The sequence below is a fragment of the Danio rerio genome, chromosome 23 (genome assembly GCF_052040795.2).
Source record: "Danio rerio strain M-AB ecotype USA chromosome 23, GRCz13ab, whole genome shotgun sequence".
In the NCBI taxonomy this organism is placed as follows: domain Eukaryota; kingdom Metazoa; phylum Chordata; class Actinopteri; order Cypriniformes; family Danionidae; genus Danio; species Danio rerio.
In genome coordinates, this window is record NC_141043.1 from 6565725 (window position 1) to 6580946 (window position 15222).

Consider the following 15222-nt stretch of genomic DNA (forward strand, 5'->3'; position numbering starts at 1 on the left):
GGATGTGGTGGGAGATGACATGGATTTGCAGCTGACAAATCTGCAGCAACTGCGTGATGCTATCATATCAATATGGACCAAAATCCATATTTTCCAGTATCTTGTTGAATCTGTGCCACGAAGGATTAAGGCAGTTCTGAGGGCAAAAAGAGGGTCCAACCCAATACTAGTAAGGTGTACCTAATAAAGTGGCCGGTGAGTGTATACCTTACTTATAATGTGTGAAAAAGTGCTAAAGCCAACTCTAAACTGTGAGGAAGACTAAGAAATATGAGGACTAGGTCACCGAAGCTGTCGAGATTCCTTGAAACCCTCATATACCTATGCAGTACACTGACCCAAATTCATTTAATAGCCATTTAACACTGTAATGCTATTACTGTGCAAAATGACCTGCAGAGAATTACACACTAATAGGAACCACATGAACAGACACAGAAACGCACACATTTTATCTCCAGTTCTCTTTTGCCTTTAAGGAACAGTTCACCTTGAAATTGAATTAAATTGTTTTTATTCAAAGGCATGTTGAGGCAAACCTGCAAAGCAATTTTTTCTTTAAAGTCCCTGTAAAATCAATCATTATTTTAGATGTTAGTATCAATATGTTAGTCTTGAAATAAAGCTTGAGAGCTCCAAAACAAAAACAAAATTCACATTTAAAGGACAGCATTCAAGTCCTGCAGTTTCTCCCTTCCTCCAGAGTGGCGCCCCCATAAAATATTCCTAGGCCACACCAAATCTTGGGGTGGCACACAAAAAAACTAATGAATTCAGTGTAATGTTATATGTTTGTTTCTGGTAAATGAAATAATGTGGTATTAATTAATGTAATTAATTACTCAAATATTGTAATTTATTCAACAACATGAATCAGTCAAAGGCACTCGAAAAATTTTGGAAAATTTAAAAAGCCTTTATTCACATGGCTAAATCTTTTAAAACCTAAGCGTTTCGGCAAGGATCTGGCTTTATCAGGGTAACAGTCATCGTCTGCGTCTAAAGCAGGGGTCACCAACCCTATTCCTGGAGAGCTACCTTCCAGCAGATTTAAATTGCAACCCTAATCAAACACACCTGTCTGTAATTATCAAGTGCGCTTTAGGGCCTAATTAAATAGCTCAGGTGTGTTTGATCAGGGTTGGAGCTGAATTCTACAGCAAGGTAGCTCTCCAGGAACAGGGTTGGTGACCACTGGTCTAGAGTCTCTTTTGAGTACTATGGTCACATGGCTCATTTAAATATCTCAATAACACTCAAATAATTTAACAAACAAATTCAACTATCATCATTAAATTGGCATAGATAGAGGGTGACATATAACCATACCAGACATTTACTTGCATATATGAGAAAAAAATACATATAGAACTAATAAACAATGATGTACAGAAAAAGCTAATCTGCACTGATTGGTCCGATGACCCAGTCTGTTGGGGTTGGTCGACTGCGTTCAGTGAAGACAGAGAGAAATGCCCACTACAGCTTATAAACAATTTTGAAGTAGTCAGAGTGCAGAGTGTATGTGTGAGTCAAATGCAGGAGTACATTAAAGCAATGCTGTTAAACACCAACATATTACTCTACTCTTTACCCAGACACACATTCAGAATTAAACCACACAGTGGCAAAAGCTGAACTATTTTAAAAATTGACTGCTGTACGTGTGTAGGAACAGCTGATAGTGGCCCAAGCCACGAGAAAAGAAAAAGCTTACGAACGCATTTATATCCAAAAAATAACGAACGGTAAATTACAGAAATTTGTAAAAAAAAATAAAATAACGACCATTAAATTACAGAAATTTGCCATAAAATGACAAATGTTAAATTACAGAAATTTGCTATAAAATAATGAGTGCTAAATTACATAAATTTAATGTAAAATAACGACCATTAACTTACAGAAATTTGCCAAAAAATAACGAACGTTAAATTACAGAGATTTGCCAAAAAATAATTAACGGTAAATTACAGAAATTTGTAAAAAAAAAAAATAACGACCATTAAATTACAGAAATTTGCCATAAAATGACAAATGTTAAATTACAGAAATTTGCTATAAAATATTGAGTGGTAAATTACATAAATTTAATGTAAAATAACGACCATTAACTTACAGAAATTTGCCAAAAAATAACGAACGTTAAATTACAGAAATTTGCCAAAAAATAATTAACGGTAAATTACAGAAATTTGTCAAGAAATAACGACCGTTAAATAACAGAAATTTGTTATAAAATAACGAACGTTAAATTACAGAAATTTGCTATAAAATAACGAACGTTAAATTACAGAATTTTGCCATAAAAAATGAATGTTAAATTACAGAAATTGCCCATAAATTAACGAACGTTAAATTACAGAAATTTGCTATAAAATAACAAATGTATAAATTTTAGTCATTAACTGTAAAATAACAACCGTTAAATTACAGTAATTTACCATAAAATAACGAACGTTAAATTACAGAAATTTGCTAAAAAATAACGACCATTAAATTACAGAAATTTACCATAAAATAACGAACATTAAATTACAGAAATTTGCCAAAAAATTACGACAGTTAAATTACAGTAATTTACCATAAAATAACGAACGTTAAATTACAGAAATTAGCCATAAAATAACGAATGTTAAATGACAGAAATTTGCCAAAAAATAACGACCATTAAATTACAGACATTTACCATAAAATAACGAACATTAAATTACAGAAATTTGCCAAAAAATTACGAACATTAATTTACAGAAATTTACCATAAAATAAAAAATGTTAAATTAAAGAAATTGCCATTGAATAACGGTTGTTAAATTACAGAAATTTACCATAAAAACCAACATTAAATTACAGAAATTTACCATAAAATAACAAACATTAAATTACAGAAATTTTCCAAAAACTAACGAACGTAAAATTGCAGAAATTTCTTTAAATGTAAACTTCTGGTAAATTTCTGTAATTTAACATCTGTTATTTTATGGTTATAGTATTATATGGTATTTAATGTTTGTAATTTACCGGTTATTATTTTACATTACAAATGTAAAATTACGAATTATTTGTACAGTGTATATACTTGTTTTGAAACAGTATTTTTTTTTAAGTAAGAGCATTAAAAATAGTATACAGTGTGTATAAAAATATATTGTGAATTTGCAGTACACTACAAGTTTGCATAATAACTAGTGTCATACTTCAGTACACTTCTTTTCCTTTAGCATATATTATAAATAATGGTTTTTCCATATATATTTTTTTTATTTTCGGGGTGGCACAGAACTATACTAAGTGCCTTTCTCTCAGTTTGGTTTTACTATATGTCTTTCTTCACCTGCCTCCTTCAATACACGTCAGCCACACACACCTGCAATATTGGCTACACGCAGCGCCTCCTGGCCCTTGGCGGTTTTGGAGCGGTTGGGATTGCGCTGCTTGTTTCCACCCTGAGCGGAGCGGATGCTGCGGATGTGGACCTCCGTGGCTTTGAAGAAGGCCACCATGAAGGGCTGTTTGCTCTGAGGGCCACTGCGCCCCACCAGTCCCGCCACCCAGGGGTTCACACTCTGACCTGCAGGGGGAGACAGAGAGAGATTTCACAGTTCATCATTTCACAACAATCATTTATTATGCTGAGATATTAGAGGAGAGAAATACATCTTGAGATTGTTAGTGGAAATGTTGACAGGTACAAATCCATGAGGGAAAGTAGTACTGTAAAGTTATACAAGATCTTTTTCATCTGGATAATGGGTGACAAACATTTTTAGTGTGAGTTTGAATCAGATATTACTGTGGGTGAGCAATTTCTGCAGCAGAATATATTGACTTCTATCATGAATTTGTAATTGCAACTTTACATCAAATCATTTTTGTTAAAGGGGAACTATTATACTTCTTTTTACAAGATCTTAAATCTCTGATGTCCCTAGAGTGCGTATGTGAAATTTTAGCTCGAAACATCCCACAACTAATGTTTTACAACTCTTTTTCAGACCATGTGTGCCATTTTTGTGATTGTCACTTTAAATTAAATAGGAATTATGCTCTTTTTAAAAGAGGGCAGAGCTTATCCACGAAAGTAAAGTAAAAAGTAAAATAAAGAGAAAGTAAAGAGGCCAAATGGAGGAGGATCATTCTTAATCCCTGTGCTGCAGATGCTCTGTTTAACTGTTTTCTCGCTAGTGAAGCGTTCAGTTTTTCCACTTACAAAGTACATCATGTAAATAGTAAATGCGACCTTAGCGCTATGCAACTGACTCTTAAAGGGAATGGGAGTTGAGACTCTGATTGGTTTAATGTACGTTATGCTCAAAACACATATAACTCAATAAAATAATAAGCAGAATTGTATTTTTCTGTCCTTAAAGTAGCAAAAGTAGATTTGGACACACTCCTAATGTTTTTGCACCATGCGATTTATGCTGTGCTTACACTAGACAGGAAACATGCAGATAAATTGCGCTATTCACACGTCAAATTCGCTTCATTCGCACATCAAATCCGCTTCATTCGCACGTCAAATCCGCTTCATTCGCACTTCAAATCCACTTAATTCGCACTTCAAATCCGATTCACTCGTGCGTCAAATTCACTGAGCAATAAACGCAGATTCACGTCATGGGCAGGGATTCTGTCAGCCCAGTGACTGTAGCTTTCTTGTTAAATGCCTAACATGGATTTTATTGAAAGAACAGCTGTGTTTATGCGCTTTATGAAGGCTGAAAAACATTAATTCATTCACTTATTTTCTTGTCAGCTTAGTCCCTTTACTAATCCGGGGCCGCCACAGCGGAATGAACCGCCAACTTATCCAGCAAGTTTTTACGCAGCAGATGCCCTTCCAGCCGCAACCCATCTCTGGGAAACATCCACACACACATTCACACACACACACACTCATACACTACAGACAATTTAGCCTACCCAATTCACCTGTACCGCATGTCTTTGGACTGTGGGGGAAACCGGAGCACCCGGAGGAAACCCACGCAAAGGCAGGGAGAACATACAAACTCCACACAGAAACGCCAACTGAGCCGAGGTTCGAACCAGCGACCCAGTGACTTTCTTGCTGTGAGGCGAACGTAAAAACTTGCTAGATAAGTTGGCGGTTCATTCCGGTGTGGCGACCCTGGATTAATAAAGGGACTAAGTTGACAAGAAAATGAATTAATTATTATTATTGATGATCTTTCAAATGCAAGACTTCTTGAAGGAAATGAACGCAGCATGCAGAGTTTTGAACACTGGAGAGTCTCTGTTAAAAGTAGTGAGCATTTAGAATTGTGTTTCTAGAGTTTTGACAATTGATATCAGGTTTCTGAAATTTGTGGCAAAACAATAAAAAAAAACTGTAAATGAACACAACTTTGTAAGAGCATGTGTGTGTGTGTTCTCCAAGAATATGCAACTTCTCATGTTTATTTTGTGTAATCTCTCCCGCTCTCAAAAGAGCTTTTAGTTCCCTGTTTACTCAGAAAATTCCAGCACTTACATCTGTTTCTGTGCCATTCTGGACTCCTTTTACCTACACACCGGCTTTAATGTGTGTGTGTGTATGTGTGTATGTGTGTGTGTGTGTGTGTGTGTGTATGTGTGTGTGTGTGTGTGTGTGTGTATGTGTGTGTGTGTGTGTGTGTGTTTCTTAAAAAGAGGCAGGAATGCTCTTTCTGTCTCCGCGCCGAGGTAAAGCTGGGTTGCCGGTTGCCTACAGCGGCAGGGCAGGCGTCCCGCTAGCATGTCTCGACAGGCTCGCTGATCTACGCGAGCCCCATAATACACTGCACCTGTTTTCATGCTAACACTTAAAACCTGTAACATCCTGTACACACACACACACACCTTCTTACTCACAGAGCTACGCTACAAAACGCACTCCCACTGCGGCTGGAATGAAGTATGAGAGTGAGAAAACACTGGAGCTTCAGCTCTGTATCACTTTGAACTTCTTCAGACTAAGCTCTGATCTCAGACTAAACTCCAGCGTTTTCTGTGCAGCTCCAGACTAAATCAAGACACTGCAGGTGGATAGAGGGAAAACATTACTAGATTTCAATGTACATGTGCAGTTGACTGATTACATATAGAATTTATTTTTGTAGTATGTTTTCTTAAATGTTAAGTTTATTATGCAAATGAGCCTCTGCTTTATTAAATACCAGCTTATTTGCATACAATTGAAGTCCGAACTATTAGGCCCCCTGAATTATTAGCCTCCCTGTTTATTTTTTTCCAGAATTTCTGTTTAATAGAGAGAAGATTTCTTCATCACATTTCTAAACATAATAACATCATAATGACAGTAAATAATATTTGACTACATATTTTTCAAGAGACTTTTATACAGCTGAAAGTGACTTTTAAAGGTTTCAACTAGGTTAATTAGATTAATTAGGCAGGTTAGGGTAATTAGGCAAGTTATTGTATAATGATGGTTTGTTCAGTAAACTATCGAAAAAAAAATGCTTAAAGGGGCTAGTAATATTCACTTTAAAAATGGTTCATAAAAAATTTAAAACTGCTTTTATTCTAGCCAAAATAAAACAAATAAGAATTCTCTAGAAGAAAAAATATTATCAGACACACTGTGAAAAGGGCGACGCAGTGACGCAGTAGGTAGTGCTGTCGCCTCACAGCAAGAAGGTCACTGGGTCGCTGGTTCGAGCCTCGGCTCAGTTGGCGTTTCTGTGTGGAGTTTGCATGATCTCCCTGCGTTCGCATGGGTTTCCTCCGGGTGCTCCGGTTTCCCCCACAAGTCCAAAGATATGCGGTACAGGTGAAATGGGTAAACTAAATTGTCAGTAGTATATGAGTGTGTGTGTAAATGTGTGTGTGGATGTTTCCCAGAGATGGGTTGTGGCTGGAAGGGCATCCGCTGTGTAAAAACTTGCTGGATAAGTTGGCGGTTCATTCCGGTGTGGCGACCCCGGATTAATAAAGGGACTAAGCCGACATGAAAATGAATGAATGAAACACTGTGAAAACATAATTTAGGAAACATTTAAAAAAGAAAAATCAAAGGGGGGCTAAAAATTCTGATTTCAACTGTATATATTTATAAATATAATTTTAGATGGGTAATAATTAATTGTTTTCAAAAATAGTAAAAAAAAATATAACGGCTTTTATTCCAGACGAATTAAAAGAAATAAGTCTTTTCCCAGAGGGGAAAAAACTATTTATAGAGTATCATTTATACTGTATAACAAAATGCATAATTTTCTTGTCTATTAGACATCATTGGGGGAATAGAAATTTGACAGGAGGGCTAATTATTGTAACTTACTGTATATGTCTGGTTCGGCTCAGCTGCCAAAACCGACTTCCGTAGACCACAGCGAATAGTCCGGACAGCTAAACGAATCACTGGCACTACCTACACTTCAAGAACTGTACTCCTTCAGAGTGAGTAAAAGGGCTCACAAAATCACTCTGGACACCTTGCACCCAGCACACTTCCTGTTCGAACCTTTACCTTCTGGTCGGAGGCACCTTATAACCTTATAACCTGTATATTTATAACAAATCCGTACATACAATTCAACACTCAGATTTTTTGACAAACTGCATCTCTGTTTAATGATTATCGTCTTTTTTATTTATGTTTTTTTTTTTTCATATTTATTTTGTGTTGTCACTTGTCACTTTATGTACACTAGAAGCTTCTGTAGCCAAAACAAATTCCTTGTGTGTGTGAAGCACACTTGGCAATAAAACTGATTCTGATTTTGATGTGGATGTATGGGGAATAACTAATTTTGAGAAAACCACCTTTAAAAAATATGTATTGCAGTTTTAATCGACACAAAACAAAGGTTATGAAGCACTTAAAGGTTATATCTAAAAACGTAAATGCTTAACATTAAACTGAAAAGCACATTATGAAAGTACAAAAGCCCACTAAAGTGCACTGAACCACTTTGATGACGGACTTCAGCTAAGGCACTTTAAAATGACCAAAGCTACATTTACAAATCACATGACATTTTTGATGCACCTGCTGGAATCTATACACTTTTTTGCAGTAAATGTGTTTTCATTGTAATTTTTTTCTAAATTTACACACATCCTGGCATTCCCGGTCAGCATTTTTATGCAAAATTCCAAAATGTGCATGAAAATATGTGTGTGGAAGCATAGCGTGCTCTCTGCGTGCTCTCTGAATGGCAAATTTGTGAATGCATTGCTCATTTTGCTCACCGTCCAGACTGTCCAGAGCCAGCTGCAGGCCCAGGTTACGGCCCGGGTTCAGCACCCAGTGGTTACTGGTGACTGTGATGTCAAAAACCAGCCAGCCCTCTTCTGCTGCCCAGATCACCCGCGAGTCCAGCAGGAACAAATCTGAATCCCTGATCGACAGACAGAGAGCGAGATGATGATGAAGAAAAGACCAGCGTAACACATCAAACATATCACACAAATCAAGTCATTACAGCATGAAGGAAAGATAGAGATAACCTGTCAAATGACTTTTTGTGCATATTTTACATTCTATGATATTTTATAAAGAAAAATAAAGAGATAGTTCACCCAAAAATGAAAATTTACTCACTATTTAGGCCCAATCCCAATTCTACCCCTTAGTAGAGGTCTTCCACGGGACCCGACCAGATTTCTGCGACGTGGGAATAAATTTCCGAATAAAGCGGGGGAGCGGTCGGTAACGGGTTTAATGTGGGACGGGAGTGGGCCGTCTAGCAATATTGCTCCCTACTCCCGAGCGAGCGAGCACTTATGTATGTGTCCAAATGAAACAGCGCAATGCTGTGTTTAGCTTGTTTGTTGCTGTGTGTGTGTGTGTGTGTGTGTGTGTGTGTGTGTGTGTGTGTGTGTGTGTGTGTGTGTGTGTGTGTGTGTGTGTGTGTGTGTGTGTGTATGTGTGTGAGTGTGTGCACACGCGCGCAAATGAGAGAGAGAGCTTTGTCTTTGTGTGTGTGTGCTTGGTGCTTGTGTGTGTGTGCTTGGTACTTGTGTGTGTGTGTGTGTTTATACAGACAGCTTGTTATAAGCTGTATAGCTGGGTGGTTTTCAGTTTTGTTCTCCCCCCACTCTTTAGCGGGATCGGGCGCAGCAGGTAGAAAATGGGGCGGGGCGGGCAGCAGGACAACAAATGCTGAATATAAGTGGGAGTGGTCAGGTTCGGGCTAAAACCTGGCAGGAGCGGGATTAAAAATTTAGTCCCGTGCAGATCTCTACCCCTTAGCCCTTCCCCTTACCCCTCAATTTGCGCGTTCAAACCATAGACTGTAAAATATATGGACGTAGTATCCGTGACGTCACCCATAGGTTTCTAAAGAGCGCAAAAGAAGCCACAAGTAGGCGTGGCCAACCGTCGCCATTTTGTTCGCGCGTCATCACACCGACGGCGGGATACCAAACATGGGCAAAGCGGCGGAGAGTGAGCGGAGCTACAGACGCATGCTGTATTTAGCTTGGACCTGGTTCAGACACCTGGTTTACTTTGGGAGAAATGCTTAATACTTTATCACTTGTGACTCGTTTGTATTCTGACCACTTGTGCTTGGTTGTATACTTTATCAATAAAGTGTTTAGTCTTTTATAAACACTGCTGTAATACATTGAGCCACTAAACATTGTTCTTATGATGTTTTTCAACAGGAGGAAAACACGAATTACTTCCAAACACTTCAGATATAGTCTGTGTTTGTTAATGTAAGACTATTGATGAAATCCAGCATAACATTGTATGACAACGCTTCAGATGACGGTTCTAGAGCCTACAGCTAATCAGTCTGACAGATTCTGGAGTGCATTACAGCTCTAAATATAAATATAAACGATAAATGATCTTAAATAAAACAAATACATGTATAGAGATGGTATATAAGTATATAACTTTACTCACATGGGAAACGGAGGCCATGTGAACGGTTTGTGAGCACAATTAAGTGCACTCAGCATGCCATTCCATCAAATAAATGTAGGAAACAAGTCCAAAAGGCAGTTGACTGTGTAAAGCCACATAAAACAACAAAGAAATACGATAAATATGCTGAGTTCAGTGGCTAATCTGCAGGATTCAGCTGAGGTGACGTGACGGCGACCAACGAGACCTAGCTGTCACTCAAGTGACCACGCTCTTAATTATGCAAACTTAATATAACTTAATATAAAGGAAACGGATGAGTTATAAAAAAATTCACCCCCCTCACAGTTGTCATGAAGGGTAATATTAGCTGTATTAACCAAAATCTTTTTTTGTACCAGGCTGTAAACACCTTTTTTTCTGCTGTAAAGTTGGCCATTCTAACAGTGGGCTCAATTGAAATTTGCTCTGTTTTGGAGCCAGGAGCGGACAAGACTAGCGGAATTTCGGATGAATTGCAGTTTTAGTTACTTCCGTATTGGCTTCCTGAGAGAGAGCGGGAGGTTGCCGCTTGGTTCAAACTAAGGGGTAGAGGTATCCCTACTCTCTTTAGCTTTAAGGCGTAGGGCTAAGGGGAAGGGGTGAATACCCCTTCGAATGAAGATTAATCAGGACCTCACTCGAAACCAAGGGGTAAGAAAATATTCCAGGATACACCTGCCACAACAGCAGTATTGCTGAACCCGGAAGTAAGGTGATCCACAAATGAGTATTTTTTTCTCAGTATTGTGAATTTTTATGACAAACAAGCACATGTTTTATTATATTCATAATCGCGTTCATGTTTTACCATTGTGTTTTTAAAAAAATGCAAAAAAAAAACGTTAAATTTTGCGATCAAGAATCCCTAATCATAACTCCTGTATTGCAGTCCCACAGCATTCCTACACTCGATGACAATCGAATGCCCTGTCAGAAAAGTCTAGTGGCAGGTAATGAGCTTTTTACACTGTCTGCTATAATGTTAATGCTGTTTTCGTGTGTTAACATAAATGAATATGGCTACTGTGTAAATGTACAGTACAGTTATGATCTTATTGCCACAATTAGATCGTTATGATAACATAATATATGCCGTCAGTGATTTCCTGAAGATAAATACCAAAAAATAGCACAACTGCAATAACTACACCAGGCACTATCGTCTGTTCTCATATGAAGCAAGAAATCGCGTCGGCATATGATCACGTCGACATATGATGATGTGAGCAGGTGCTGAAGGCACATGCTCCAGTGAATTGGGTCTAGCGATGCCCTTGGTTATGACTGACCAGATTACTGGTCAATCACACTGCAAAAGAACAATTGAGCATGCCAAAAAATATTTCTGAGGAACGTTTACAATAATAATTCCTTACATTTATATTGCGCTTTTCTGGGCACTCAACTTGTGGGGGGGGGGAATCTCCTCATCCACCACCAGTGTGCAGCATCCACCTGGATGACGTAACTGCAGCCATTTTGCACCAGACCGCACTTCACACAACAGCTGATTGGTGGAGAGGAGACAGAGTGATGATATGCCAATCATGATATAGGGAGAGTTAGGAGGCCATGCTGGACAGGCCAGTGGGCAGATTTGGCCAGGATGCCGGGGTTAAACCCCTACTCTTTTTCGAAGGTCATCCTTGGATTTTTAACGACCACAGAGAGTCGGGACCTCGGTTTAACGTCTCATCTGAAAGACGGCGCTCACTGAGCAGTATAGAGTCCCCGTCACTATACTAGGGCATTAGGGCCCACACAGACCACAGGTTGAGCGCCTCCTGCTGGCCTTACTAAGACCACTTCCGGCAGCAACCTAGCTTTCCCATGTAGCTTTCCAGCAGCAACCTAGCTTTCTCACCCTGCTTAGCTTCAGTGGGTGACCATGAGAAAGTTGCAGAGAGCTAGCTGCCTGCTAAAGCATAATTACAACATAATTAAGGCTGTTCTGAGTGCAATAAAAGAGGTTCCATTAGCAAAATGTGCCTAATAAAGTGGCCTGTATCTATTATATGAAAAATGGAGAAGGTGATGAACAAAGTGAAACAGAGAGAACAAGTGAAATAAACAGAGGAATGGGAGAGTGAGAAACAGAGTACTCAGTCCAGATGGTGAGGCCCTGGGGAGCACTTCATTTCCTTAATTGACAATAATGACTTTATAAACGGCTGTTGATCTCGCAGTGTGGCTGCCCTGCACTAAATCAAACAGAGGAATTTGGAGCAAGACATAAAGTGCGCGTAAGAATGGGACTGAAAGGCAGTATACAACAGAAGACAGGGGAAATCGCTGCAGGGAGAGAAAGTGGATACACGTTTCAAAGAGCCGCAGCAGTTCAGGTGCTCAGTGTGTGTGATCCAAACACCTGTTCTGCTCAATATCAGCCGCTTCGGTCTAATCCAGTTTCATTTATTCCTCAATTTAGTGTCTTTTCTCTTTGTGATGGGAGCACAATAGGGTGTGTTGTTCCCCACAGACCGGTAGAGGCGGCTGAGGCCTTCAGGAGGGGTCGAGCACCACGTAGGAGGAGCTACTGTGGACGCTTTTAAACCCCATTCACTGCACGGGTCACGCCGATATTCTAGAAGGTCCCGAACGTGTGGTGAAGGGAAGCCCTGTGGTGCACAACTGATTCTTTGAGAGGGGGCAGCCGAGTCGGAATCGGAAACATGGTGTGGTGCAACTGTAAAGTTTGCATTGGGATGATTTGATAGAGTGAGCTCTGTGTGTGCGGCAAAAAGAAATAGAAGGAAAGGAAACACAAATCAAATGTGTCCAGCCTTTATAGACAGAGGGGTTGAGAGCATTACAACCCTCAAGAGGAAATGATTTTTTTTTTTTTCGGAAACCAAAAAACACCCACCATAAAAAATAGCAAGCTATATCCAGCCTCACATGGAATCTGCAGACATTTTCCATATTTCTGAAGCTGATTTGGGGGGAAACTTTTGAGGCTGACGTCAAAGGCTGAAAGTCTGATCACACATCATGATTTCTGGTGCAAATTTATCTGTCACTTAGATGAAGCTAAATTAAAGTGATGGACAGGCAGAGGCGCTTGCTCTCATCCTCAATATACATAAAGAATCCTTTCATAGAAAATCTACGTATACAGTGGCCATATTTGCAATGATTCCAGACAGATATACCACACAAGAACAAATCCTTGATATTTGAATGGAGCAATATTGAATATGTTTAACAACAAATAAATTGCTCAATAACAAATAAATCATTGCTCAACTCAGACACGAACTGCCTCATGAATTGAGATCCTCATACTTAATATGTGCTAAAATGCATATTTCCAGTTGCTCCAACCAATGCATAAATACTGTCCAATCAGGGGCGGAATGGGACAAAAATTCAGCCATGGCATTGTAGCCCACATTACCACACCGACACAGCCCTATCCACAGACACGCACATTTACTACTTATATTGGTATACCGATGATGAAATAATATAAGCAGTACCATTTGACATAGATATTTAAACATATAGGGCCCTATCATACACCTGGCCCAATGTGGCGCAAGGCGCGGCGCAATACTTGCTTGGTAGTTTCAGCTTGGCGCAAGAGTCGTTTTGAGGTGTTGCGCTACGCTGTTTAAATAGCAAATGCATTAGCGCTCATATGTGCGCCCATAGGCGTTCTGGTCTAAAAAGGATGGCGTTCTGAGGTGGACCGCTGGCGTGTTGCTATTTTGAGAAATTAAAATAGATTTTTCATTAGACCAAAACTAACCCGGTCTAAACTCCGGCGAAGAGTTGCGCCTCGCTTACGCACTGCTTAATACGCACAAGAGAGCAATAGGCCAATATCTCTACATATGAAAAAAATTAAATATTAAGGATATATACAGGATATAATAAGAATAGATAGGATATAAATATAAAGGATTAAAATATTACAAAACATATTATTTTCTAGCCTACATAAATATGAAAAATCACTGCTTTTATGTCTTCTTCATCTCGGGAGGTTTTTTCAGTTCATTCATAACAATTTGCTTTTGTATAATGTTATTATTATTAGCAGTATTATTTATTATATCCATATTTATATATGTTTTATTAAAAACAAGCTTAGATTTGCCCACCTGTCAGGTTTTAGACCATATGGGGCACAGCATGTGTTTTAGGATATAACTCAGGTTTTTGAACACACTTCATTATTATTGTTCATTTATTAGTTTGCTGGAAATTAGAACTGAATTTAGAAATAGTTTTGAAACAAATCTTTGCGCTTAACAAACAAAATTAATTATTTATAGGCTAATTGATGTCTGTTCGTAAAGGTTTTCCTATCCAAGAGCGAATGTGAAAGTAGGACCATTATCTCTCATTCTCACGCAGTAGATGCTCTGTTTAACAGTTTTCTGTTAAAAAAACTGTTAACTGTTAACTGTTTGCTTGTGAAATGCTAATTTTTTCCACTTAGACTTACTTTACGTTCTGTAAAAAACGAATGCGCTCTTGGCGCTACGCAGCTGACTCTTAAAGGGAATGGGAGATGAGACTCTAATTGGTTTATTCTCAAAACACACCTATAACTCATTAGGAAAATAAACTCAACCCTTTTAGACTATGCGCCATGGTGCAAAGCGTATTTTCCTGTCCGTAAATTAGCAAAAATGCGTTCTGACACTCCCTGAAAGCGTTTGCGCCCTGGGTTTTGCGCTCTGCGCATGGACCGTCAAAATAGAGCCCTTATTGTACGTGACTGGAGCAAATACAACACATTTATAACAAATGTATGCATACAGGAAAACATGCAGTCTGTATACCCTAAATCCCACCTTATCTGCTGATAGTGACATTTTAAAATGTACAGTTCTGCGCTAAGCTTAAAACTGTTAAACAGTGTGGGTTACGGTCAAAAATTGTCAGAAGTAGCATGAATGACATGAAAATTACTTAGTATATTTTAGTATAATGACGTAAGGCTTGTACAGAGTATGCAAAATCACTCTGACGCTAGATGATGGTACACAGCTTTAAGATATCACACCATCTCTAAACATTTAAATTCCTGCTTGTAACACAGAAGAAGAAGAGAGAAAGTTGACACGCTTGTTGTTAAAGTTACTGGCGATGCAAACACGCATGGATGGTTCTAGTAGCAGCTCCAGCTCTAGTGATGAAGAAATGATTATTGTTCACAAGAGCAATAAGCAGCTCCACGTTTATATCGCCTCTGGGCATCTTCTTCAATGTGCGCTCGCATTGACAGTTTTGCACTTGAGCTCCTCCAAGTGCTGTTTACTGTAACTTCAGCAGCTCCGTGCATGTGAGCAAAAGTTGATTGGTGGAGAAGGTTTTGATGCGCTGCGTCAAAACAAAAA

General features: G+C 38.7%; 1 protein-coding gene across 1 annotated transcript in view; it reads right to left on the reverse strand.

Moving 5' to 3' along the window:
- Positions 1-15222, reverse strand: part of bmp7b (bone morphogenetic protein 7b) — a 100039-nt gene that overhangs the window by 17030 nt on the left and 67787 nt on the right. The window contains 2 exon segments of the mRNA NM_001077146.6: positions 3368-3571; positions 8203-8351. Coding sequence (NP_001070614.2) covers positions 3368-3571; positions 8203-8351 — 353 coding nt within the window.